This window comes from Bombus pascuorum, chromosome 2 (assembly GCF_905332965.1).
Source record: "Bombus pascuorum chromosome 2, iyBomPasc1.1, whole genome shotgun sequence".
NCBI classification, from domain to species: domain Eukaryota; kingdom Metazoa; phylum Arthropoda; class Insecta; order Hymenoptera; family Apidae; genus Bombus; species Bombus pascuorum.
Window position 1 is genome coordinate 10,544,488 of NC_083489.1, and position 24,150 is coordinate 10,568,637.

At 33.4% G+C, this 24,150-nt stretch overlaps 3 protein-coding genes and 1 long non-coding RNA gene across 14 annotated transcripts in view; 3 read left to right on the forward strand and 1 right to left on the reverse strand.

Annotated features, from left to right (window-relative positions):
• Positions 1-4,744, forward strand: part of LOC132916461 (hypoxia-inducible factor 1-alpha-like) — a 94,747-nt gene extending 90,003 nt beyond the window's left edge. For all 4 annotated transcript variants that reach the window (XM_060976493.1, XM_060976494.1, XM_060976492.1 and 1 more), the window contains one exon: positions 54-4,744. In XM_060976493.1, the coding sequence (XP_060832476.1) occupies positions 54-140 (87 nt within the window). In that variant the 3' untranslated portion in view covers positions 141-4,744. The remainder of the gene's footprint in view (positions 1-53) is intronic.
• Positions 4,735-14,382, reverse strand: LOC132916469 (JNK-interacting protein 1). Of its 5 annotated transcripts, none has more exons than XM_060976511.1 (8): positions 14,169-14,382; positions 11,645-11,869; positions 10,337-10,578; positions 9,369-9,644; positions 9,027-9,179; positions 8,531-8,811; positions 8,255-8,433; positions 4,735-7,813 (listed from the first exon to the last, which is right to left on the reverse strand). In XM_060976511.1, the coding sequence occupies exons 1-8, from the start codon at positions 14,249-14,251 to the stop codon at positions 7,741-7,743; spliced, it is 1,512 nt and encodes a 503-aa protein (XP_060832494.1). In that variant the 5' UTR covers positions 14,252-14,382; the 3' UTR covers positions 4,735-7,740. The 5 variants fall into 5 exon arrangements, with proteins under 5 accessions (XP_060832494.1, XP_060832497.1, XP_060832495.1 ...); XM_060976514.1 differs by having other exon boundaries at positions 10,337-10,557; positions 11,657-11,869; positions 14,169-14,381; XM_060976512.1 differs by having other exon boundaries at positions 11,657-11,869; positions 14,169-14,381.
• On the forward strand, positions 10,524-11,869 carry LOC132916476 (uncharacterized). The gene is made up of 2 exons (XR_009660102.1): positions 10,524-10,639; positions 11,618-11,869. It is a non-coding gene; the product is annotated as an uncharacterized LOC132916476 (long non-coding RNA).
• LOC132916467 (tryptophan 5-hydroxylase 1) lies at positions 14,311-23,812 on the forward strand. 4 transcript variants are annotated; one of them, XM_060976506.1, is made up of 15 exons: positions 14,311-14,439; positions 15,862-16,105; positions 16,182-18,601; positions 18,818-19,716; positions 20,006-20,110; positions 20,429-20,642; positions 20,913-21,016; positions 21,114-21,181; positions 21,275-21,325; positions 21,921-22,019; positions 22,097-22,143; positions 22,231-22,366; positions 22,563-22,689; positions 22,900-23,129; positions 23,268-23,812. In XM_060976506.1, exons 4-15 carry the CDS (start codon positions 19,618-19,620, stop codon positions 23,608-23,610), a joined length of 1,623 nt encoding a protein of 540 aa, XP_060832489.1. In that variant the 5' UTR covers positions 14,311-14,439; positions 15,862-16,105; positions 16,182-18,601; positions 18,818-19,617; the 3' UTR covers positions 23,611-23,812. The 4 variants fall into 4 exon arrangements, with proteins under 4 accessions (XP_060832489.1, XP_060832488.1, XP_060832491.1 ...); XM_060976505.1 differs by lacking the exon at positions 14,311-14,439 and adding an exon at positions 14,491-14,687; XM_060976508.1 differs by lacking the exon at positions 14,311-14,439 and having other exon boundaries at positions 15,073-16,105; positions 18,818-19,530; positions 19,600-19,716.
• Positions 23,813-24,150: the final 338 nt, after the last annotated feature.

Consider the following 24,150-nt stretch of genomic DNA (forward strand, 5'->3'; position numbering starts at 1 on the left):
TAATGCACTTTATTTTTAAAAAATTAAACGCAATTTTTTATTTTGAATTTTAGGCAGAACATAATAAACAGAAACAAATTCTTGAAACACTACAACAAGACCATATGCAAATAAACATAAAACACAATATTGGTGTATAAAAATTTTCGGGAATGCCTACAACACAGTTTCAAAAATACTTCTAATCTGTTCCTTTAAGAAGGAAAGTGTTATTTCATCAAGTTCATAATAATGGAAAGATATGTATACTGAGAAGTATACAGTTGGTAATGATGTACGTGTTGTTGCACATCTGTTGCACTAAATATTCCAATGAAGTTTACAATAACTTATTCGTCTATCAATGACACAACGATAAAGTGAAAAAACATGAAATAACAATGCAACAATATAGCGAGGTCGATTTACGTTCTATGATTTAAGAAGAGATAATAATATTTATTATCAGAGACATCTAGTGAAAATAAAGTGTCAGTTGAAACAACTTCAATATTTTGTTTTCAAATTGAACTAAGAAGAAAAAGCATTGCAAGTACGAAACAGACAAACTAGTTGAGATACTTTACGTCGTATGTATGCAAAATTTTTAAAATGCATTACACATCGCCTAATGTTTGGCGTAAATGTGAACAATTTATGTATTGTAAGTGGTGAGCGTGTTTTACATTTTTAAAGGTCCAGTGTTGCGCAGTTTTCAAATTTTATCATAGCAAACTTGTGTATAGTGTAAAACCAATTTTGGATGGACACACTATTTCTTTAGCCTTCAGAACCGTTTGTGCTCACCCGCCATTCTCGATTGAGAACGAAAACTATTTCTACGTCGAATAGACTAGAATATGTATATGTATGAATGGATTTTACCAATTCTGTTTAAATTGTACTAATTATCGAAATTCGATTTAATCCATATTAATAAAAGCAAGATGGTAGTACAAAATTTCTGTTTTGAACGGAAAAAACTGTCTTTAAAAAAGAATATATTATAAAAGGAATATTAGGTACATAATTGTATGTAGCTTTTATTATTGTTACTTGAAAATAGTAACCATCACGTATTGACTATAAACGTTTCGACTCTTATAGATTTCGTTTTTTTCTAAAACAATTTCTAAAATTGTGTGGATTGCTTATTATTTCTCTATTCATGTATATACTACTTGTGACATATATATATACTTTTAAGCATTTGACGCATTAACTCGTTATTTTTACAAATTCTTTGAGAGAATTCAATTCCATTGTATATATACGTAAATCAATGTTACATTTCATGTTTGCAATCGTCATTTATGACGAGTTTTTAGATTTTATTGGTCTCATTATCCATCCATAAGTAGCATAATCAGGCAAATGAACTTGCCATTGAATGTAAAAAGAATGTTAAAATATACTGAATGGAATTGTGCACAGGAAAAATTATACATTATGGACATATTCAGTACATATGAATAATATGTATATCATTTTAGTCCCATTTTCCTATGTACAAGTATCAATAAGGCTGATAGATTGTAAATAAGAATTCCGAATATTTCATTGATCGTATTACCGATTAAGGAAGTACGTTTCCTTTTAGGCCGTTTTCTTCTGTTCTTTGTGTATTGTTCATCATTCATTCATGTTGTATATCTATTTACAGTTCATGTGCTATTTCTTAAATACACTAAAGAGTTTTTCATGCTCCTACCTACTGATACGAGTTATGATATCAGTAGAGTCGTAATTTACAAATAATCTTCTAATGTTCATGAAATCATCACCCCTTTTTTAACGTAAATTCGTATTTTGAAATATGACGACAAAGCATTGTACGCATGATATTTTTTAAAGTAACAATATTCGTGTAGACTCAAATCAGAGAATACAATTTATATTATTTTATGTGCTTGATGACTTAGCAAAAGTTAATATAGATTATGTATCTATTCTGATTATCCTTGAACAATGCTTTGTACAAATAAGAATTATGAAATTACGAGAAAAGGGTAATTATCTGCGTATAATTATCTACGTATATGTGTATAATCATGTTCATTGTAAAAAAAATGATCGTTAACTCGTTTTTATGTCATTGACATCGATGTCAAGCGTATTGAGGTAGATAATCGTTCTATTTTCGTTTTCTTCAACTAGTGTTATGATATATAAATGTATAGTATATTAAGAAAAGTATAATATATTAAGATATAAACTATGCTCATTTTTATGGTTAAGAGAGTTCGACTATTCTTACCTCATGATCGTTTGACGTTGATAAGAATCTAAACTTTTTTACATACTATCATACTGTTAGTAAAGATATAAATGATCCCGCGTGTAATCATTATATTATGGGGGTGTTTAGTTAAGTGAATGGCAGACTTTCCAATTTGTCATTATCATCATAGTACAAATAGCAAATTTAAAGTGTCTATGTTTAGTGTCACTCTTGATCCCTTTAATTTATCAAGCAAATTGTTCATATGTTTTATGATTCTTGGTGATGCATTTCGTGCTTAGCCACCGTGCTCATGTTTTGTATGTCTAAAAAAGTATGCATAGAAATGATATTTCTACAATTAATTGTTATTGAACCAATTACAAATTGGTTAACTTATGTAGTATCTATTATATCTTGTTAATTAAAAATATTATAATACATATAAGTGACTTTTATGTGTTTCTTGAAGCCTCGTAATAAGATAACAATATGTAATTTGTATTTATATGAACATTTATTAATGGCAGTGAAAGAATATGTAATAGTCATTTGGTATGAAAGAAAATTACAAACCTACCACATCAAATAGAAATCAAAATCTTTGCTCGATCAGCAAATATGTTACAAAATGAACAAAACGTGACATAAACAGATGGCACTACAGGATTCGCTATATATTTAATCTTATAATACTGTAAATACTACCTTTATTATATTTTATACTCTGCTGTTTGCACATTAGTGATTTTTACAATTTCTTTCTGTAAGATAACATAGCACAATTCAGCACGATTGTGTTATACATCCTTCTTGTACATTTCTATACATATATCTTTACAAGTAAAATGACAATTTTCGAATTATTGTATGGTCGAATTACAATATTAATTTGCATCCTGTGCAAGCAATGTCAAAAACTTTTATGTAAAGCGATCGTCTCTCCGTAATCTTGTTTGTAAAAATGGAAACGAAGAAAAAGAGAGATAGAGAGAGGGAGAGAGAGAGAGAGAGGGAGAAAACGAGAAAGAAAGGAGGAAAAAGAAAGTTGAACTTCATGATAACAGTATTACGCTTCTGCGTAAGGTAACCGCATAGTAATATATTAATCATTACTTTTTAGAAATACTGAGAATTAATAATTTAAATTAAAATCTCCATTATGCAATATGTGAGTCGTTTTCTATTGTCAGATACATATATATATATATTTTTTTTTTCAAGCTTACACAGTTGTACTTTCACACGAAAGTTGGAAATATTAGTTCCTATTCTTTTTCTCATTTCACTATGTAATGAAATAAAAACGACACATATATTTGCATTCGTATTGTGTGTACAGAATTAATTACCGACCAAGCATCATTGTACAGGCTAATTTAGCTTTTAACTTCGGTGCTCTCGAAAACTTATCGAACACTGTGTAAATTTCGCCGTAGCTATTAGGATACCTGCGAATGTGATTCGCTTTTTATGAGCTTCTTTGAAGAGAAATGCGCCTCCAAATTATACTACACTTTGCATATTAGATGAAAGCATAATAAAAGTTATATAACTGTTTAATTACAGTTATCGTATATCTTTATTAAGTACTTTCACATTCATATATGTATATGACCTGAATACCTTTATATTAATTTTATATCCACGTTTTTATGTATATATATTTATACTCAATTCGAATATGTTAATATTGGTGAATGATAATCAAAGCAAGGTGTTGAGAATTATAAGAAACATGTAATATTGGAGGTGTATAGCTCTTCGTAGATTGCCAAAGAATAATAGAAAATATAACTGAATTCCGTTTCTCTGTTTTTTCAAATTGAGAAGAAGAATTGATATTACTGTGCACGATGAGGAGATTCATGCAGAAATTTATAAAAATGTTTACAGTCTCGTTGTTCAGTGCAGCATAGATATTGAAACGAAGGAATCTAAAGACAAGAGTTTACCATGTATACAAACATTAATTTCGAGGGACTCGTTTTCCACTGTTTAATGAAACAAAATTAGAACAAAAAAGATGTTAAACATGATTAAATTAAATTTTTGTCTTCTTGTTTACATGATTAGCATTAAAAATTGGTCTTAAGATTGTATATCTAGTAGATCGCATTCTTGCAGTAATCATTTCCTAATTTCTGTTTTCAAATAAATTAAATATGATTAAATGATAATATAAAAACAAAACACATATATAGAGAAGCATAAATAATGAGATGAAAAAAAGATAAATTCTTAGTATATTCAATACGGAAATATTATAATGATTGGGAACATATTCACTTATAACTTGTGTCAAGACTGAATTATCAAGACTTTGTAGGAAGCATAACATTTTTGTAAATAATACTGCCTGGGATAAATATATGTAGAAATTATATGAAAAAATTGCAAGCATTGCAACCCTCGTTCAAATATGTATTTTAATCCTAATGTCCTGTATATTTCATAGAATCGATATGCGTTCCTCAATATATTTAATTGTTTCAATAAAAACAAAACAGAAAGTACAGTAAGATAATAAAAAATTTAAAATGATGAGTTTATATTTATTACATAACAGGATCTTAAAATAACTGCAAGACTGGCCGCCCTGCCAAGTATTACATACATTATCACATTAAACACTGTCAACATAATTGACAGTATTTCTTCATGTTCTTGCTGGACTGTGATTATTTTCCTGCTAGTTTATAACACATTATTTGTCCCCATAGAATTCTGTTATTCTTAAACATTCTGTTGTTCTTCTATTTCTTTTTTCTTCGCTTTTTTCTTCGCTTTTTTCTTCTGAGCATTCATCTGACTAAGAAATAAGTAAAGAGTTCTGCTAAGCATATAGGATTCATTTAGATCATGACTGTCAGAAATGAACAATTTGGCCAGCGCTTCCAATGTAGGTATGTACGTACTTATATTACACGAACGAACAAAGCGTGTATGTTCTTTTCAAGCAAATAACTTAGTAAACAAGGTATTTTGCCCATTTACCTATCATGAGATAAAAAAAGAAAGAAAAAATCACGAGGATTCATTCCTCTGTATAGCTATTGAAAAGTTGCAACTATATCTTAATTTATGATTTTTTATCGAGCGAAGGTTCTAATCGAATCCCCAATCGAATATCTCGACGACGAAAACATCGAAAAACTTCAAATCGAAAGATAGAACGATAAATATAGGTGTCACCTTCCATAAACGATCAACGGTAACATTTCCTTTTCTTTCTTTTGTTACAAGTAAATCTACGTTTCTTTTTAATCAAGTTTTAAAGGTAACGGACATAAATGTAGTCAAAGTATGGTTTTTTGCATCACGCACCTTTTTATTCTAACTCGACGATGCAGTTCATGAAAAAATTCAAGAGTAAGTAATAATGAGTTATACACACGCGGATGATATTAATTTGTACCTGTATGAGAAAATAATCGTAAAGGCACGATACTCGAGGCGATCTCAATCAAAGGCACGTATATTTGATAGACGATGGTGCAGACAAGAGTCTCTTAGTAATGAGTAAGCACTGCAGTTTGTCTCTCAATTTTTATTCAACATACTGTGTGTAACTGAGTTGTTCAATACGTGTACAGCGTGGATCAAATCCCAAGCACGTAATCATCTAAACTAAATGATACCTATAACGAGACTGATTCATTTTTAACATATACAGGAAAAAAAAAGAAATTCGAAGAGCAATATTAGTAATTGTATTAGTTGCTGCATATAAAATGTCGTTTTTTTTTAATAAAACTTTAACAATATGTAATTTCTTCAAAATGCCACATATTTAATTCAAGTAATTTCCACATGATTCATTATCTGTTATTTATTACTTTAGGTTTATAAGAATTATCAGTTCTAAAATTGAAAAGGTCTTGAAGTGAAGCTGTTACAATTTTTTTTAAGATGGAATAGGAAATGTCTTCGTCCTTCTCCAAATGCTAAATACATATATGTATACAGTAGCTTTCATGGTATATAAGAAAATTATACGAATATTATAATTATTCATGACGGCCAATAATAAGGTTGTGATGTTTTAAATATGCAAATCGTCTTAACGTTACATATATTTGATTTATAATAAATTTCCTCTTCTTATTTGTAATTGATAATTGACAATAAGACAAAATTTAATGGGTCATCCCATCAACGACATTTCATATGCACCAATCTAAGAGTATTTTCGTTGACAAAAGCGATACATCGAAGGATGTCGAAGAATTTTCGAATTACGAGACTTATCATGAGACTCACGATCGAACATTATAATAAGTATGGTACAAATTAATAATCGCGACTGTTTTATACATACTTTTCATTCTTATTCATTGTTTATATTTATAGATCGACCTTTTATCGTTCGGTGCGTGCGATTTGATTCGTACTGCATGAAAGTTCGCGAAACGCTGTAACGCAGTACAATCGATAATAATAATCAAGATTCAGGGAGGCCAATGTGCGTTTCAATCGTCGTTTTGCGATTCGAATGATCCGGAGGTCGCGGAATCGAATAAGATCGTAAAACGTTAAAGCCTTATCGTTTACAACGCAATCTATAATTAACGATTCTTTCGGAAAGAAAGATAGAAAAATAGACGTGTCTCTAAATACGATACGGTAATAATATCTCTTGGCGCGTTTGGAGATCGTTTCCTTTCCTTTTTCTTTTTTCAAGAAAACGATATTCTTTCGTTGCCACGATTTAAACGTAATTCGGAGCAAATTCGAAACGTTTATACGGTTGAAAGCAATAAATCGGTCGTTCTACACGCGTACGACAAAAGAAATTCAAACTGAAATTTCGTTCGCTATAATTTTTTTTATTCTGAAATAAAATGTTGGAACGATCCACACTATTGTCGGTTTTGTCTCGTTCTATGTGTCGCTATACGGATATCTTGGTCGAAGGATCGAAAGGTTAACGATTAATTCTTATCTGGTAAGTAATTAGTGTACGTTATTCAAATATTAAAGATTTTTTACCCGGAGTTCAAGTCGTCGCATCCCATCGTAGTAACAAAAAGTAATGAAAGCGAGGAAAAATGATTTCGCGACTAATGAAATTGCCTCACAGGAACTATGGATCGATTCGTGCATAAATGGAAAGTAGTGAAGGCAGGATGGATGGATGAGATAATGGAAAACGGTCGAGATTTGTAGAAATGATAAATTAAAAAATATATAAATAATAGATTAAATTTAATAATTAATAAAAAAACAAGAAATATGAATAATAACTTGAATATGTGGAAACAATAGACGGCATTGAATAATCGGTCCCGACGTGACGCTTCCCGAAGTTGCTCGATACATACAGATATATGTACATACATATAGATCTACATACAGGTAAGTACTTATGTGTACATGTATATGCATATATGTATATGTACATAAATTGGGTGTTTGATTCGCGTCTATCATTTTTCTTTTATAATATCTACAACTAAGGGCAGTATGTACAAGGGACAAAGGAATGTGAGATTTATCTTTTCCTCCGTAGCCGCTATACGACAGGCCAGCAGTACAATCTATTCGATATAGATATCCTCTATCGGGAAAGCAGTCTCGATGAACTTCGTGTAGAACCGATGGAAAGCACGCCTACGAAAGAAAACATAATATACTTACATATCAGTAACCTTTTTTAACAGTTGTAGGTAGTTTGAAACGAACGTTGGCTTATACGGTAGCTTATAATGTTCAATGAAGAGAAAAATTTAAATTACACAACGTTATAGTCGATAAAGCAAAATTTGTTTTAATTCAGCCGTGAAATTAACCCTTTGTCCTTTAATTACAAGAATGATTTAGTTGGTTCATGACTAAACAGTAGCTATTTATTGCTATGATATAATTTTTATTTAATATTCTCGGTCTAAAGAATTGAAACTGAAGTTAGAGTTCTGAATGTAATCTATCTTTATTGAATCAAGAAAGGAATTCTCATAAGTACGATTTTATGTTATAAATAAAGAGGTTAAATGAAATTATGAATTATAATAAAAACAAATTGATAATAAGAAAGTACAGGGAAATGCATACCCGACGGCTTCGGCAACGGGCCTCGTAGATTCTTGACCGATGAAAACGTGGCAAGCGAACCTTTGCAAGGTAGGATGCTTCGTGATGAAGCCGAGGTAGCGATGATCTCGAGGATGAAACGCGCAAAATGAAACATTCTTAAGCGAGTAGAAATAATCGTGACAGGGTCCTTGATTCTTCTGCAAAAACACAGCGTACCATTTGTTTAAAAGAAAAGGAAAGAATAGATACGATGGAGAAGGAAATTTAAGAAGAACTTTTAAATCTTGAATATACCCGTGGTTTACTTCTATCGACCATTCGAAGACCCTGATCGGACACTTCCAAGATACAGCTTTGTGAAACGGGAGATTCTTGCGAGTTTCCGACAATTCTTCGAACTGCTTGACAAACGACACCAGTGCCTTTATGCGCCAATGTCTCCACAGATCCCAAATAACCAAGAAGGTATCTTTCCCTCTTCACCTTCGGCGCCGAGGGATCAAAGTCACTGTAATCCATGTCGACCGCGTAAGCCGAGGGGAAGATACCTTGGCGACCTGTTCTCAGATTCACACCTTCAATACGAACACAAACATATAAACATATATCAATTATTACTAACAAGTTCATTGTCATTGATGTTCTTTAACTTGAATTTCAGGTTGTTCAATATTATATCATAAGAGGAGTTTCCTTGATCTTATGTAGGAATAATTACAATTTTGTAACAATAGATTGCTCAAGATAAAGAACGGGTTGGTTAAATCTAAGAGTCAAAGAATATTCGAACCTTCACACCATAGATCGTCAGCCTCTTTCTGAACGTAAATAGGATCACCGATTTCGAGGTCGATCTCGTCATGATGTCTTGGTACGAATTTGTGCAATCCTCGATGCGTCGCCTCCAACAGCTCTAATTGAGTAAAAGGCACACCACCGCTTCCTTCGAAGCAACACGGAAACAAATATAATGAAAATTATAATGTAAAATTGTATTGAAAGTTGCAATGAACAATGACATTCCGTCGTATGAGAAACAAATAGAAACTCTTAGCACGAAACACACGACCAAGTAAAACTGAGTAAAATATTTATATATAATTTACGAGAATGATATCGAGGAAAAAATCACCTGGTGTACTACTCGGCGAAACAGAGTCAGTGTTCTGCAACGTGTTACAGGGAATCGGCGACACACTTTTCGGTCCATTTTCCGGCGAATGGGCAGTGGAATGACCACTGTCAGTAGCCATTCGCTCGCTGTCAGGTGAACTATCCTCATGACGAAGCCTCGAGTGACATTTTCGTAAGACTAAGTGCGGCCGGCTAGAACTCGAACCAGTTGCTGCGTTCAATTCGTCTGCCAGAGACGATGACGACTGCATAGACGTCTGACCGATAGGCAGAGCTAAAAAAAAGGAGCAAATATTTTACAAAACAAATAAATTTATTCAAACAATTTGAATAATTAATAAATGGCTACCTTCTTCCCGAATGAGCAGGTACTTCAAATCATGTAAATTTAACATATTTAATTTTCATGTATAAACAACGATAGACTACTCATAATGCGTTCGACGCATATTAGTACAAATGTGATCACAGGTCAATAAGTCTCAATTATATGTATCTTCAACAAGTGACGTGACGTAAGTTAGATGTCATTATGGATTTTCTTTGGTTGCGGTCGTCGATTCTGCGGTTGAATGCGTGGTATCGTCAAGATCAGTGAATCAAAACAGGTGATGAGAAACGCATAAGATAAGGCTGATTCGCGATAGATCGTATTACACATTGAGGGTCACGTTGTCAAGGTATCATAGCGTAACAACCTTTTCCTCACTGACCTTTTATAGTATAAAATATCGTAGCAATTTTATTGTATATCTATTATAACCTATCTTTTTGATTCACAAAGAAACGGAAGAAAAAACCATGAACAAAGCTGAATTGTCTCTGATAAACTATTATGACTACTACAGTTCTATAATACGTAATTTAAGAAGGATTTAATAGATACTGGGTGATATTATGTCTAAAGGATTAAACGTATGTATATGTATATATGTATATCGATATTTACAGTTTTAAGTTCCTTACATTTCTTCGTTTTAGGAATTTCTGGTAATCTCCGACGTCTGCGCTCGGTGCTACCACTTCCAGGACGATTCGAGGGTACATGTTCAGGTGTCGGCCAGGAACTCAGACTCGAACAGGAATCCCCGACGTCGCTGACTACGCTATCTCTACCACCGTTACCGGTTCCGGCAGTGCTACCTCCACCAGGGCCCGGTCCACCGACGCCTGCCGATCGACCCCTGCTGCTCAGTCCACCGAACAAGCTAATGTCACCCAAGGGTAGTCGTGTAGTGAGCTAAGCTACCTTTCACCATGCCATTTAAAGTGTGTAGATTTTACTTTCTTTTTCTCTCTAATTGGGTTTCCACAATAGTGAGTGCCACTAATAAATTCCTATCACGATCGAGAACGGATCACAAAATTTGTTTCTTTACACGAAAGCACCATGACACTCGTATCCTTGCATACTTGTATCTTTTCTGCTTGATCAATCGGCGAATGGTCATTCGTTTTTCTTTTTTATTGTAATAAATTTCATTTCATTTGTCGGTCTATATCACACGCGATTTCAGATCCTATCGCGTTTAGTGCCTAATGTTATGTAATCTGTTCTCAATGCTTTAACGACGGGGGAGATCGTTTCTTAAGGAGATGCAAGAGGATACACAGATGACACTGGAACGCACTGCACGTGTCACTATCCTAGTCATAAGTAAATCGACGTGCAAATTTGCCTTTATCATTAGTAGCATTTCTAAAATTAAAAGAATATCGACAGCTTTTTTTCTTGGAAAGAATAACGAGTGCTTAAAAATAATTGTAACCTTGTACATCTATAAAGATTTAATTGGAAATGTTTAAATTAATAGAGGAACAAAAACTTCTTGCATGCAGAACTCACAAGAAGTTGCATTCAAAGAGGAAACATAGATGCACGACTAAATTTGAATTTGAATTTAAGCAGGCCATCTAAATTGTTTAATATCAACGACACGTAATTCATTGAACATGACATATAGTTGGAAATAATTAGAGGCTTGCCTACTCGTTTAGAAAATTATAACTAAAATTCAATCTATTCTTTGAGCTAATTTCTTCGAGCAAGGAGTCCTCTGATTATCTCGAACAAAATTCAAGACAAGTTAGTTAAAATTGCCACTTTGATTTACACTTATATCAATATCATTATAATTTTTAGAGGAAAATTCTGGCTTAAACAAAAATTGCACGATCTCTCGATAATTTGTCAATTCCACAGTCTTGAATCAGAAATTTTGATCTATGGAATTTATATGTTCGCAGGCCAAAAAAGAAGTAGTGTGCACTTACGATGTTACCAACCTAAAGTCGCTATCAGCGACGATGGAACAGTTGTGATCGAGATCTTCGCTATCGTCACCGGAAGTGTGTCCGCTCTGATTCTCGTGCCGATGAATAACCACCACTTCCTCGTCCTCGGAATCGCCTGCGACTCCATCGCAAGATCTCTCGACCTCTGGGTCGCTATCCTGCGACGAGGTCGGCGAATCGTCTATCATCACATCGTGAACGAGCCTGTTTTCAGTAATAGTTCGCAGTATTAATTATTAAAATTAATCATTTAAAATATAAAACTTTTAAGGGCAAAGATCAAATGTTATTAATATTCTTATCAAACACCATTACAATGATCATTATATTAAATTCTTGATTAATTTTAGAGGCGAAGAGTTAGACACGAAGAAGTTTTAAGCGTGTAACTAAGAAATTGAAAAAGCAGGAGAATCATATTAACGGAATGAGAATGTAATGATAACAGGAGCTGTATCTGGAAAGTCTATGTTTGCATGTACCAGGGAATCGACTATACAACTGTTAATGAATTCTATATCATGTAGATGAATGATATATTCTTTAGATTAATTTTTCTACTAAATAATTAAATGTTTTGTAATATAAAAATGGTGTTCTTGTTATACTACGGATAATATGAAAGGTATATTTTCGTTTCTAGGGAATAGGTAAGATCTTCCATGCCATATTCAACGAACATTAGAATCAATTGAAATTTCCTGATAAAAATAATATGTCGTGTTTTAATACGTCTTTTGTTAAAGTATTATCTATTTAAAAAGCAAGTGAATCAAAGTTGATAGATTGGAACTCCCAGGAAACGTCTCGCGACTAAGAAACACTCGGATATCATTGACCAACAGGTAAACGACGTGTTATTTTAATCTTGTGGTTTGCGGTATATGTATACGTATCTTCTATAAACTTCAATGTTCATATCGCCCAACAGTTATATGAAAAATTATATTTTATTTTTCTGGAAAATATAACGATATTTTATAAATACAATTATTTATTATTATCGAAAACGGAGAGATAGTTAGTCGTTTTAAATCCGATTCTATTTACGAACCTCGAAACTTATAATCAATTCGTCGCTGTAAAGAAATGGGGACGACAGATTAGATAATTAACGATAAAAACTGAGGCGTGACTGGTCCATTAATAGCGCGTGCTTGTTTTGTACAAAAGACAAGTAATCATGACTGACAGCTAAAGTGGAAATCGTTTCACGTATACGATAGACTCCAATTGATTTTATTTCATTCTATCTTGCCATTTCATCGAGTATCGTTGACCGCAAATAAATAAAATTTTTACGCACACTTTGCATTTTCAAATCACGGTTGATCATTTTCGAAAATACCATTTGATTTATAGATTTGACTTATTAGTAGCAATAAAGCGGATACTTCATTTTTATATTTACGTGTTTAAGATCTCTACATTAATTCGTTATTTTTTATGATTAAAATAGACACAATAAAAGGATGTTATTTATAATATTACTTGTAAAAATAAGAAGAAAAAATCTTATAATAGTAAATCAAAGATGACATATAACGCTAAAAACGGTAAAGTAGTATTTGATTTAATCATAATATCAGTTTAATTAAATATTCAATTTGTAGCTTTTCTTATGAAAAACGATAACATTTGGCAAATTTCGTATATAGACCGCATTCTTCCGCACTGAATTTATTTCACAGACAGGGAACAGCATCGACCGCGCCTCCACAGTGTATCTTTTTGATGCACTTATACCTTACCCCTTTAATCTCCTCCCGAATGTGCAATTCATCGGGTCGAAACTTACTCCCTAAGCAATAAAATCCCAACGCAACTCGACTCGAAATGCATTGAATTAATCATCAGTTACAGAAACGAGCTACAAAAACACAATGATGCTTTTCCGTAATGGTTAAAATTTTGCAATGACGAAACTATGTCAGACTAGATTAATAAGAAGACCACAAGTATTTCTACAAGAAAGTAATCATACTGCTACAAGTTAAATCAAGAAGGTTGCTTTTCTTCCTATTGTAATCACATACAACTAATTCCCAATTTTACAATCGCTACAATAGACATGCTATATCATAGACGTACATTCACACCGAACGTTGCCAATTAATTTCATCCCGTCTCTACTATTTTTACAGCTCCTTACAGCTCGATCCTAAAGAACACGTTCACCTACTATACTGTCAGAAGCCTTGTCACAGTGTCGATAGCGCAACCCCTATTTAAGGAGGTATACTTTTACGTCAAAGATCGTCCTAATTCAGTCATCGTAGCAGAAACCAACATGTTCAAAAATCTACCTTTCTAATAAAACAAGAAAAAAGGAAGACCAAGTAAATTATACACTCTACAAATAGAATGTCCCATCGACGTGTCACCGATGTACGTTTCACGCCATCCTTTCTAACGATTCGCCTTCAAACGTCAGAAACATCGCACGTTGTACAGGAATATATTCGGAAAGGCAAAACAGCAGAATGGAACGCCATGTACTCACGTGTAATTGGAAAGTGGTGCCTTGAGATGCTGCGGAAGCCTCTCGAAGTAGTGTCGAAATTCCTCAAATTCGGTATCGGCCATTCTGCAACAGCCAGCGGAAAACAGACGGCGTGGGGTCGGTCCTGAAGGCGGCCGCGACGGCCTGATGGAGAGCTGCTCGGCGACCCCCGGAAAACCGTTAGGGCCAAGATGTCGCTGACGTTGGGGACGACGTCGGTCGAGCACCACCGCTTCGACGCTACTCGCGACGCCCTATTGATTCCTGCGTGGTAAGCGTCGCGCACACCCCCGCGTGCACTCGATGATTTTCCGTGAACGCGCCGCCAGGAAATCGAACGGGAGAAGCCAGCCGGCCGAATCTAAGCCGAAACGCCTTGGCGAACCGTAGCTCCTCGATTTAATATTTCAATCAGGCCGACCCGATCCGAACTGACGACCCTGAAACGCGCAAAACCAAAAATATCGACAAACCATGTACCGAGATCTAACGGCCAGTTTTTTACTTCGAAACAGGAGGGTAACTTTCCCTTCGATGGAACGGATGGATCGAGCGGTTTGCTTTCGTTAATGAGAAACCTTTTAACGCGTTCAACGTCCACTATAAATTGTGTATGTATGTAGAAGGAGCGTATTTCTTGAGGGGATCTTAGAATCGTGGCTTTTTTTATTTTTATATTTTTTAGTATGATGAGAAATTTGATTTTTACAGACATGTAACGATAAGATATTTTTGTGTAGAATGACTTCTTTTATTTTATGACAACGATTATTGCTATCATTCGTTGAATTAGGCGATTTTCTGAGTCGACGAAGGGAAATGTAGCATATTGCTACAAGCTAACATTGAATTTATAATTATGGGTATTCATGTTCTACATACATGTCTTCAAAATAGTAATTGCATAAAATTCATAATTTGACGATCGGAAAAAAAACGTCCAAGATGAATGTGCATTTTTTAATATAAGAAAATAGATATCAAACTAGATGAAATGCTAAAAACAATTGCGAATGAAATATTGCATTAACTCAGCGTCGATTTTTAACGAATTCCTACAAAAGCGCTTATCTTAAAGTTCAATCCACTTAGGAATTAAGAAAACCATCATCCATAAATAGATCACATTTGAACGGGCAAAGTGGTGGCAAGTCAAGAACGTTAATTTTTTATATTGGTTGGAAAGATGTATAGAGTAGCAAATTCCAGAAGGAAACGTTCAACGTGTCCTACATTCGAATACTATATTCTCGAATTATGTTTGTATGGGGATATCAGAAGTATATTTTAGGACGCATAGTAGTGAGACTATACGCAAGTATAGACTTAATGAAAACGAACTGTAGTAGAAGGGAAAGTTGAGACGAACGATCCAGGAAGAGTAATTAATGCCGGTTAATCGAGTTAAGGAAGTTGCGAGCGCTTGAAGTTTAGTGAAACACCTTGCGAGCGACCTTGTGTTTCTTCTCGATTTCCTGAATCAGAATCCTTAGCGTTCGAAGATTTCGTTATTTAATTATATAAAATACAATTAGCAAGGAAACAGCACGACAGTTTGCATTCGATCCGCGCCTAAGATTAAATTTGTTCGTAAATCTGCCTATAAAGTAACAATATCGTTCTCAATCTATTTGATTGTAAAATGTTTCCTTCTTCCTACCGTATTTTGATTTTTATTCGTCTTCTCGTGCAGCCAACTTCTTCCTTTGAATCACTCGTGCTGAGAATGCACTCGAAGAGGATCTTCCTGTTTGCAAACAGCGAATACTCATCGTCTTGTTCTTACTTAGTTGCCTATTTTTCACTAATCGATTAAATGGTTTGAAGAAGCCGATTTGTATTAAGACTTCAGTGGAAGAATTAAGAAGAAAGTAGAGACTCGATTTATATGGAAACTAATGATAAAATGATGATAACGGGCGAGTTTTTCGCAATAGGTAGATAAAAAGTTGTGTATTTTACATAATAATGTGTTTATCACTTTTGTACATACTAAAAGCTATATTATTTCAGGATATCGATTATACGTACCACAATAATCCAAGGATCATAATATTTTATAAACATTTAATATCCATAGTAGGATATATTAATTCGATAACTTTGGAATTATCCGTTTCCGAAATAATTATTTTAATCTTAAAAACTTACAAAAGCTTCGTACTTGGAATTAAGTTGCTGATGACATGGAAAAGAGATGGTATGTAAGCATACAGAAGAAGAAATGAGAAGTAGTGATTTTGTTGCATAAGATCTTGTGTCGAGAAAAGCAACAAGTTTGTATCTTCATTAAGACATCTTGCAATACATACTATATTTTTCAAACTTGGCTACAGATTCTAATTTTTAACTTGTTTAATTCATCTCATTTTAATCTGACACGTTAGAATGGTCGAAGAAGTAGGGGAAGATACAGAAGAATTTATTAAATCTAAACTACGACACATCTTTTGCGATAGAATGTAGTATTTGAAAAAAGTGGTGGAGGTTTAAAGAGACGGTTTCGATGATTAGCCCTCCGTAAGCAAACTGGGTCGTTGACAACCCAAGCGAGATTTCACTCTTAAATTTCTTCGAAAAGAATTCTTATTTCTATTGGGTAAAGTTTCAAATATTTGACTTAACGAGCGATTATAATGTAATATAACGTAATATATGTATAGACCTCTTATAAGCTTTCCAGACTTTATAAAAGCCTAGAACAATAAAAAAGATTAGGCTTACATATAAATGACCCGGTTTGCCAACCCAACCCAATCTTGCTTCTTCCAACGGAGAATTAAATTTATATTACACTGACCATAAATAAAATATTAGGTATATTTAAGAAACCATCGAATTGATTTATACGTTCAATATTTAAAGTTTAGTATAAAAATATTAGGATGCTTGCATTGATTTTTTATTAAAGTAATATTCATGAAATTGACATTAGTTTCGAACAAAATCTATATTATTATCGTAAGTTGTTTGATAGATCCATAAAGACGAAATATATGTATGCATACATGGCTCGCACACCTTTCCAAGGAAGCATATTTATAGATCCTGGCACTAAACAAGAAAAAAGAAGGGGTATCGACCAATTTAATCCGTGTGCTTAGAAAACAAGTTGTTATAATTATATCGTTGATGTTGTACAAAAATTTGTGTAAAGGATTTCGTTTCTTAGATAAAGATCGAATTAGTACTTCGTGTTTCAACGATATCTTAGCTTTAAAGTTATTAGTAAAACAGCAGAAACAAATGTTGAACTTCGGGCACAAAGGACGACAGTATGATAAGAGATATCATGCTTTGTAGAATCTCTGTGAATGGGAAGTGAATTTGACGATACGGGTAACGGGTGAATAGTACAATAATTACTTATAATTAAACGCATGTTCATACGACACGTACTACATGGACCGTCAAAAAATAAAATTTTTATCGAATACAAAAAAATACGAAAAATTAAGGAATTTAACATAAAATAGGAATAAGTATTTAAGCTGATATTATGACTACAGCATTTATCTTTTTTTTGTGTTACGGTACTATAATTATACATATGTTAATATTTCATAATTATGCAATTAGATGCAAAAAAGATAAGTATTTACACAAATGCCAGAATATCATCTTTTTTTTAATATCACAAGTATAAATGCATATGTATCTTTATATTTACTCTTATTATAAAGAAATTTTTTAAACATCTATCATAATAATCGCAGAAAAAAAAAGATTCATTAACAAATGTAACAACCATTCTCAGTTTAGGCTCACTTAAATATGTGAAACAGCGCAGAAGTACCGAAAAGAAACTTTGTAAAATTTAGAAAAATATTTTCTATAAAAAGCAAAACACTCTTACTAAAAGCTTTCGATTTTTTGTCAAGATTCCATCGATACTTTTAATTATTCTCGTGTTGCTAAAGTAACACAGTCTCAGCAGCTTAGCACTTTAAACAACAGAATGTATCGAAAATCGATACGACCGATTGTTTCAGCAAAACATTATAACACAGTGTCTCTTATCTACTAGTTAAATCTCGCTATTTATCAATATTGCCAGAAAAAATAATCCAAAAGATATTTTCAGCGAAGATTTAGTGACTGGCAGACGGAGCGATAAACGAAAGATTCTCTCCGCAGATCGAACGATACTCTCAATTCTCTTAATGCCAGAGGAACGCTCGGTATAATTCAACAAGGGTGCTAGCTGATAGTCGTAAGTGATGGACATTGGTAATGTGCTGCATCTGCTTTGCCACGAGGCAGAGGAGTGTTCTCGGCTGTTCGAGCTTTTATTAAACAGCCTCTTTGTTCTGTGGAAAAGATACACAAAAGCGAGAATGATTGTCTAGTTGAAAAAAAGAAACGGAAAAGAAAGAGAAAAATTAAATTCTTCGAAGAAGATTACACTTCTCCAAAAGCACTTCCCCATTTAGGTATGTAGTTCACACTCACTCGCGATATCGTTTCACAATATTTTCACAATCGTGAATTTAGTAATTCACAAATGTTAATAATACGATAAATTGCGTAACATTTTCTACGAATTTCCACGTCGTCTATTACAGACATATACTTGCTGATATTTAATAACAATTGAAACGTGTGCTCCGTTATTAACTTATGACTAACAACGTTATATATTTAAACAGAAAAATAAGTATCGAGAAAGAAATCCGAAAAATCTTCGATGATGTAATTTCTACCAGAACAAAGTCAAAGTCGAAGGAAGTATCACGAGTTGTTAAATGAACGCGGAAAAGCATGAACTCGGTAAATCGATGGTCGGATTCGTGTCTTTTCCATGGTAGACTAATTTCACTTGGCCCAGAAACTCTGAGTATAAACGTATCGTGCGGATGGGAGGAAAGAAATCTTTGGAGAATAGCGAAGAGGGATACCGAAAGAAAAGTATAACATCCCTGTCTCCAAGACCTTGCAATCTCTTCTCCCCATTCACCGTTGCTAGTTCTTGCGCCACCCACATTTCGTGGACTCCACTGACGTCACACAGAATACATTGTGGAACCGGCACAGTTACCGTTAAATGGGGTGAGCCAACACTCCTCTTCAACCCCATGAAAAGTCTTATCCGACCAATGGGTGAACTTCGCACTACTGTGCGTCGACCAATCGCGAACAGATCGTCATTGAGAAGGACACGTACACGGAGGGGACCGAGGTCTTAAGAAGAGCAGAAGACACTGGTACCGGGACACTGTCGCACTGGTGCTTAGAGGGACGATTCATTGGACTAACAGCTATTCCGTCGAGAGAAATTGTTTAAGTGTTATCCAAGTTCAACATTTACATAGATTTTTAAATAGAAATACTTACTTGCATCCTTCGATTGATTTTCTTATCGGTGAGCGAAAGTATTATATGTTATAGTAGAGATAGAAAATTTAGTTGAAAAATTGGAAAGTTTGTTCAGTTTAAACCGAGGATCAGTATGAGTGGTTCCGGAAAGGGCCTTCTCGGGGTGTGGCTATACAGAAGAGGCGAACACTGGGCAATTAAAGAAGGAAGTCCCATACATAAGTCGAGCGATGTGCGTCGATTTTGGAACTGTAGTTACAAAGTATAAAATGCTTTTTTTGACTCGTTCTTTCTTCTTCGACAAATTCATGTTCCGAGTTTTTTAGTTGTTCCAAGCTGGAGCAATCTTTCTAATCCTCCTTTTCTTGAGACTTTTTCTCATACCTATATGTATTTCATTCGTAAAAATTATTGCGTGACTTAAGGCAATATAGAAAATCGAAGCAAATAACGAGGGAAAAAAGGCGGTTGTGTGATAAAAGTTAAACGTAACGCATGAATATGTTCTCTCATTCGTTCAGATCCCCATGGTCGAGCGGAAATCGAACAGCGACAATAAAAATTCTGTCGTTTTTTCCTTGAAAAACCAAATCGGTGGCTTGGCACGAGCTCTGCAAGTTTTTCAGGTATGATGTTTAACGATATTACTATAAGATATCACTCACGTTAGGGTCAGAAAGGAAATAGAATTTTGAAAATTTATTCTTGCATACGTATAAATAATAGTATATTTTTTAGTCTGTCATTTTTCATAAAAATATGTTTAAAACATTACTTTTCTTTAAAAATCGATATTTGATTATTTACCAACTACAGAATTCTTATAGACAATACAGACATCTGTAACATCTTTTTAAAGTGTCTTCTAACATTAGAAACATTAGAATGCGTAGAAACTTTCATGAAAATGTACCAATGTATTTTTAAATCAATATTCCGTAAAGGACCTGGGTGTGAATGTGATTCATATCGAGTCACGGAAATCATTGCGTCGCGGTTCCGAATTCGAAATTCTCGTCGATGTTGAATGTGATTCGAAAAGAATGGAACAGTTGACGAGGATGTTGAGCCGAGAAGTCGCCGCCATTAATTTGGCACAATACGAGCAAACAGGAAGTATTCCTCATGCTCCATCACTTTCCGCCGCTCCGAGCTTTGGTAAGTCATTAATAGATTTTCTTTCTTCGTTAAATATCATTTTACATTGTTTAAATTTTGTACTTAAACTTCTAACTTTTTTACTATCAATTAAAAGTTTATAATACCTACTATCAATTTCTACTATAAATTTATAATTTAAACGATCATTTCATCAAACGATAATTCTTTTAAAGCAATTTCGTTGAATGATTTTTTACAATCAAAATCACTTTTAAAATAAAAAACTTTTCTGAACCAACAAGTGCTGATCATGTTCAAACTTTATAGATTTCAGCGAAGTAGATATGCTCTGGTTTCCACGAAAAATATCGGATCTAGATCAAGCTCAAAATGTGCTCATGTATGGATCCGAATTAGACGCGGATCATCCAGTACGTTTCTATTTTCAAACTCTGTTCTCTCTTGTAAAATACATAGTACTTAATATATATGCAACATTATATGATACGTTTAATTCAATATTTTCAGGGCTTTAAAGACCCGGTGTATCGCAAACGTCGTGTGCAATTCGCAGATATCGCAAACAATTACAGATAGTACGTTAAAAAAAATCAATGATCTTTTACGAAAAAAATATAATTGTTAACTACGATATAGATGGAACACTACTAACATTAATTTTCTTTTAGTGGTCAACCAATTCCTCGCGTTCAATACACGCCAGAGGAGATCAGAACTTGGTTCGTAAACTTATATCATTGCGTTCTGTATTTTCTTTTTTTTTTTATTTGTTAAAAAGATGTTTTAACATCGTTTCGATAAAAATAAATACGTTCGTCGTGTGTATAAAGTTTTTGATAAAACTTTCGCTCATTGCAAGAAATCTTCGTACGTGCTTCGACAAACATGAAAGCAATCTATGACGGAGAAGAACAAGTTCTTTTGATAACTTCGCAAGATTTCCCTTCAATTACGAAACGATATCCTAGTTCTACCAATATAACAAGGAAAGTTTCAACTTCACCCGTCGCCTATGGGACGTATGAATCAGCCAAGATTGGCCCGCGTTGAATGCACTCCTTAATTGTCCTTATTTAATTTATCCTCGCGATCTTCGAGTGACTTCCCTAATACGATTTTCTCCAGATGTGTATACGAGAAGCGTGGATAAGTAATCTAGTTTCGTTGAAACCTACGAGACATATTCAAGAATGAGAAGATTTAACACCAATTAATTTAAAACTTAACATCATCGTTAACGACATTTATAAACAATTCTTTGCAATTTTATATTCTTAAAATTTATCAACGAATAACATTCATCGTTTTCTATAGGGGAACCGTTTTCCGCGAATTGCATCAGCTTTATCAGAAACATGCTTGTAAGGAATATCTGGAAAATTGGCCAAAACTGGAGAAATACTGTGGCTATAGGTAAAGATTCTTCTGAGGATTAAATCAAATGATATTAAACATAATTAATTTAAATAAACTTCATATTTGATCGACAGAGAGGATAATATACCACAATTGCAAGATGTAAACGTTTTCTTGAAACGTGAGTATACGATTAATGATAATAGAATTATTTTAATTAGAAAGGAATGAAAAATAAACAAATACAATTTGTCTATGATACTATTAGGAACAACTGGATTTCAACTTCGACCCGTAGCAGGCTACCTTACACCAAGAGATTTTTTGGCCGGTCTTGCTTTTCGAGTATTTCATTGTACACAATACATTCGACATTCGTCTGACCCTTTTTATACGCCTGAACCGTAAGTAATTTAAAAGTGTATAAACCATATCAAATAACGGATATAAATATGTTTTACACACAGACAAATAAATAAAATAGATAAAAGTAAAGCTAGATAAAATTAAAGAATAAAAATAAAGCTGTAAACATATTTTCTTACCATTTCTTCTTTGTATTTTTCCTTTTTTCTTTTAACTCTATTGAATTATTTATAGGGACTGCTGTCACGAATTGTTAGGGCACATGCCGCTTCTGGCGAATCCAAGTTTCGCACAATTCTCGCAGGAACTTGGACTTGCTTCGCTTGGAGCTTCGGACGAGGACATCAATAAATTGGCAACTGTAAGTGTTCTATACTCCAGGTAGTTTCTTACTTTCATCAAAAATTTATAGAAGCTTATTTCACGAGTGTAAAGAACCTCGTATTAAAGAAGTTAATATTTATAAATAAGAAGAAAATTCAGAAAACAAGAAGACCGTATTTTGTTTCAGCTTTAACTGTAGAAGTCATTAACTATGTCGAGCTCGTCTTTGTTTTATTTTTGTTTTTAGCTCTATTTCTTTACGGTGGAATTTGGATTATGCAAGCAAGATGGTATACTTCGAGTTTACGGAGCTGGTTTATTGTCTTCTGTCGCGGAACTGAAACATGCTGTTTCCGTTCCCGAGAAGACGTTCCGATTCGATCCAGAAGTGACTTGCAAGCAAGAATGCATCATTACCGCGTTTCAAAATGCGTACTATTACACGGATAGCTTTGAAGAAGCAAAAGAAAAAATGCGGTAATGTTGTATATACTTTATTCTTCTGAAATTCTAAAATATTAAAGTATAATAAAAATATTCCGAAATTCTAAAATATTGAAATAAAAATAGGATAAAAAAGAAGATTGTGAAAGGAATATCAATTTCTGCTTTTAGATCATTTGCGAACCAAATACAACGACCATTTGGATTACGTTATAATCCCTACACTCAATCAGTAGAAGTTCTCACGGACGCTCAAAAAATCACGGCGGTAGTCAGTGAACTTAGGGGTGACCTCTGTATCGTCTCAAATGCCCTAAGAAAGATACACGAACAGGATGATACGGTGGACGTTGAGAGGATAACCAGCCTTTTAACGCAAGGTATCGAATTACCTCAAGATTCTTCGTCTTCTGACAGCGATGTTGATAGAAGTCCTAATGTCGAGTCGCCTGAGAAACCAATAAAAAATCAGAATAAAAACTATTCTTCTGACAATATTATTATTAATTCATGAACGTTATTTCTGTAAACGTAGTCTGCGAATAGAACTATCAAAATTAGAAATTATGATTGTACGTATATAATTATAGAGTTTAGCAATATGTATATGAAATATGCACAGTTGTCTATGCTTGTAGAAAACGATATTTAAATTAGAAGATTACTAAAGTTGCATTGCGTTGAATGAAAATGAATAAAAAATTATGTCAAGTATAGTGATCAAAAATTTTAATATACTAACATATTTACTTTCATCATAAAATATCCTGTTACGTGTGAATCATATTGTTTTAAAAAACTCGCCTGATTTTCTCTTTGATACAGTCTATAACATATCTTTTATATTAACAATTATCTTTTTTTGTTTTATCGAAATCCCTGCGACAAATACATATCAACAATCGATAAATAAAATTTAAAAATTTATAATTAGCATCTTATTTCTTTTATTTATCAAACATCAAGATATCATGATTATTTTTGTAATGTATTAATTTCATATACAGTTTAAGTTATATATGTATATGTTATGCATATATAAATTAAATATCAT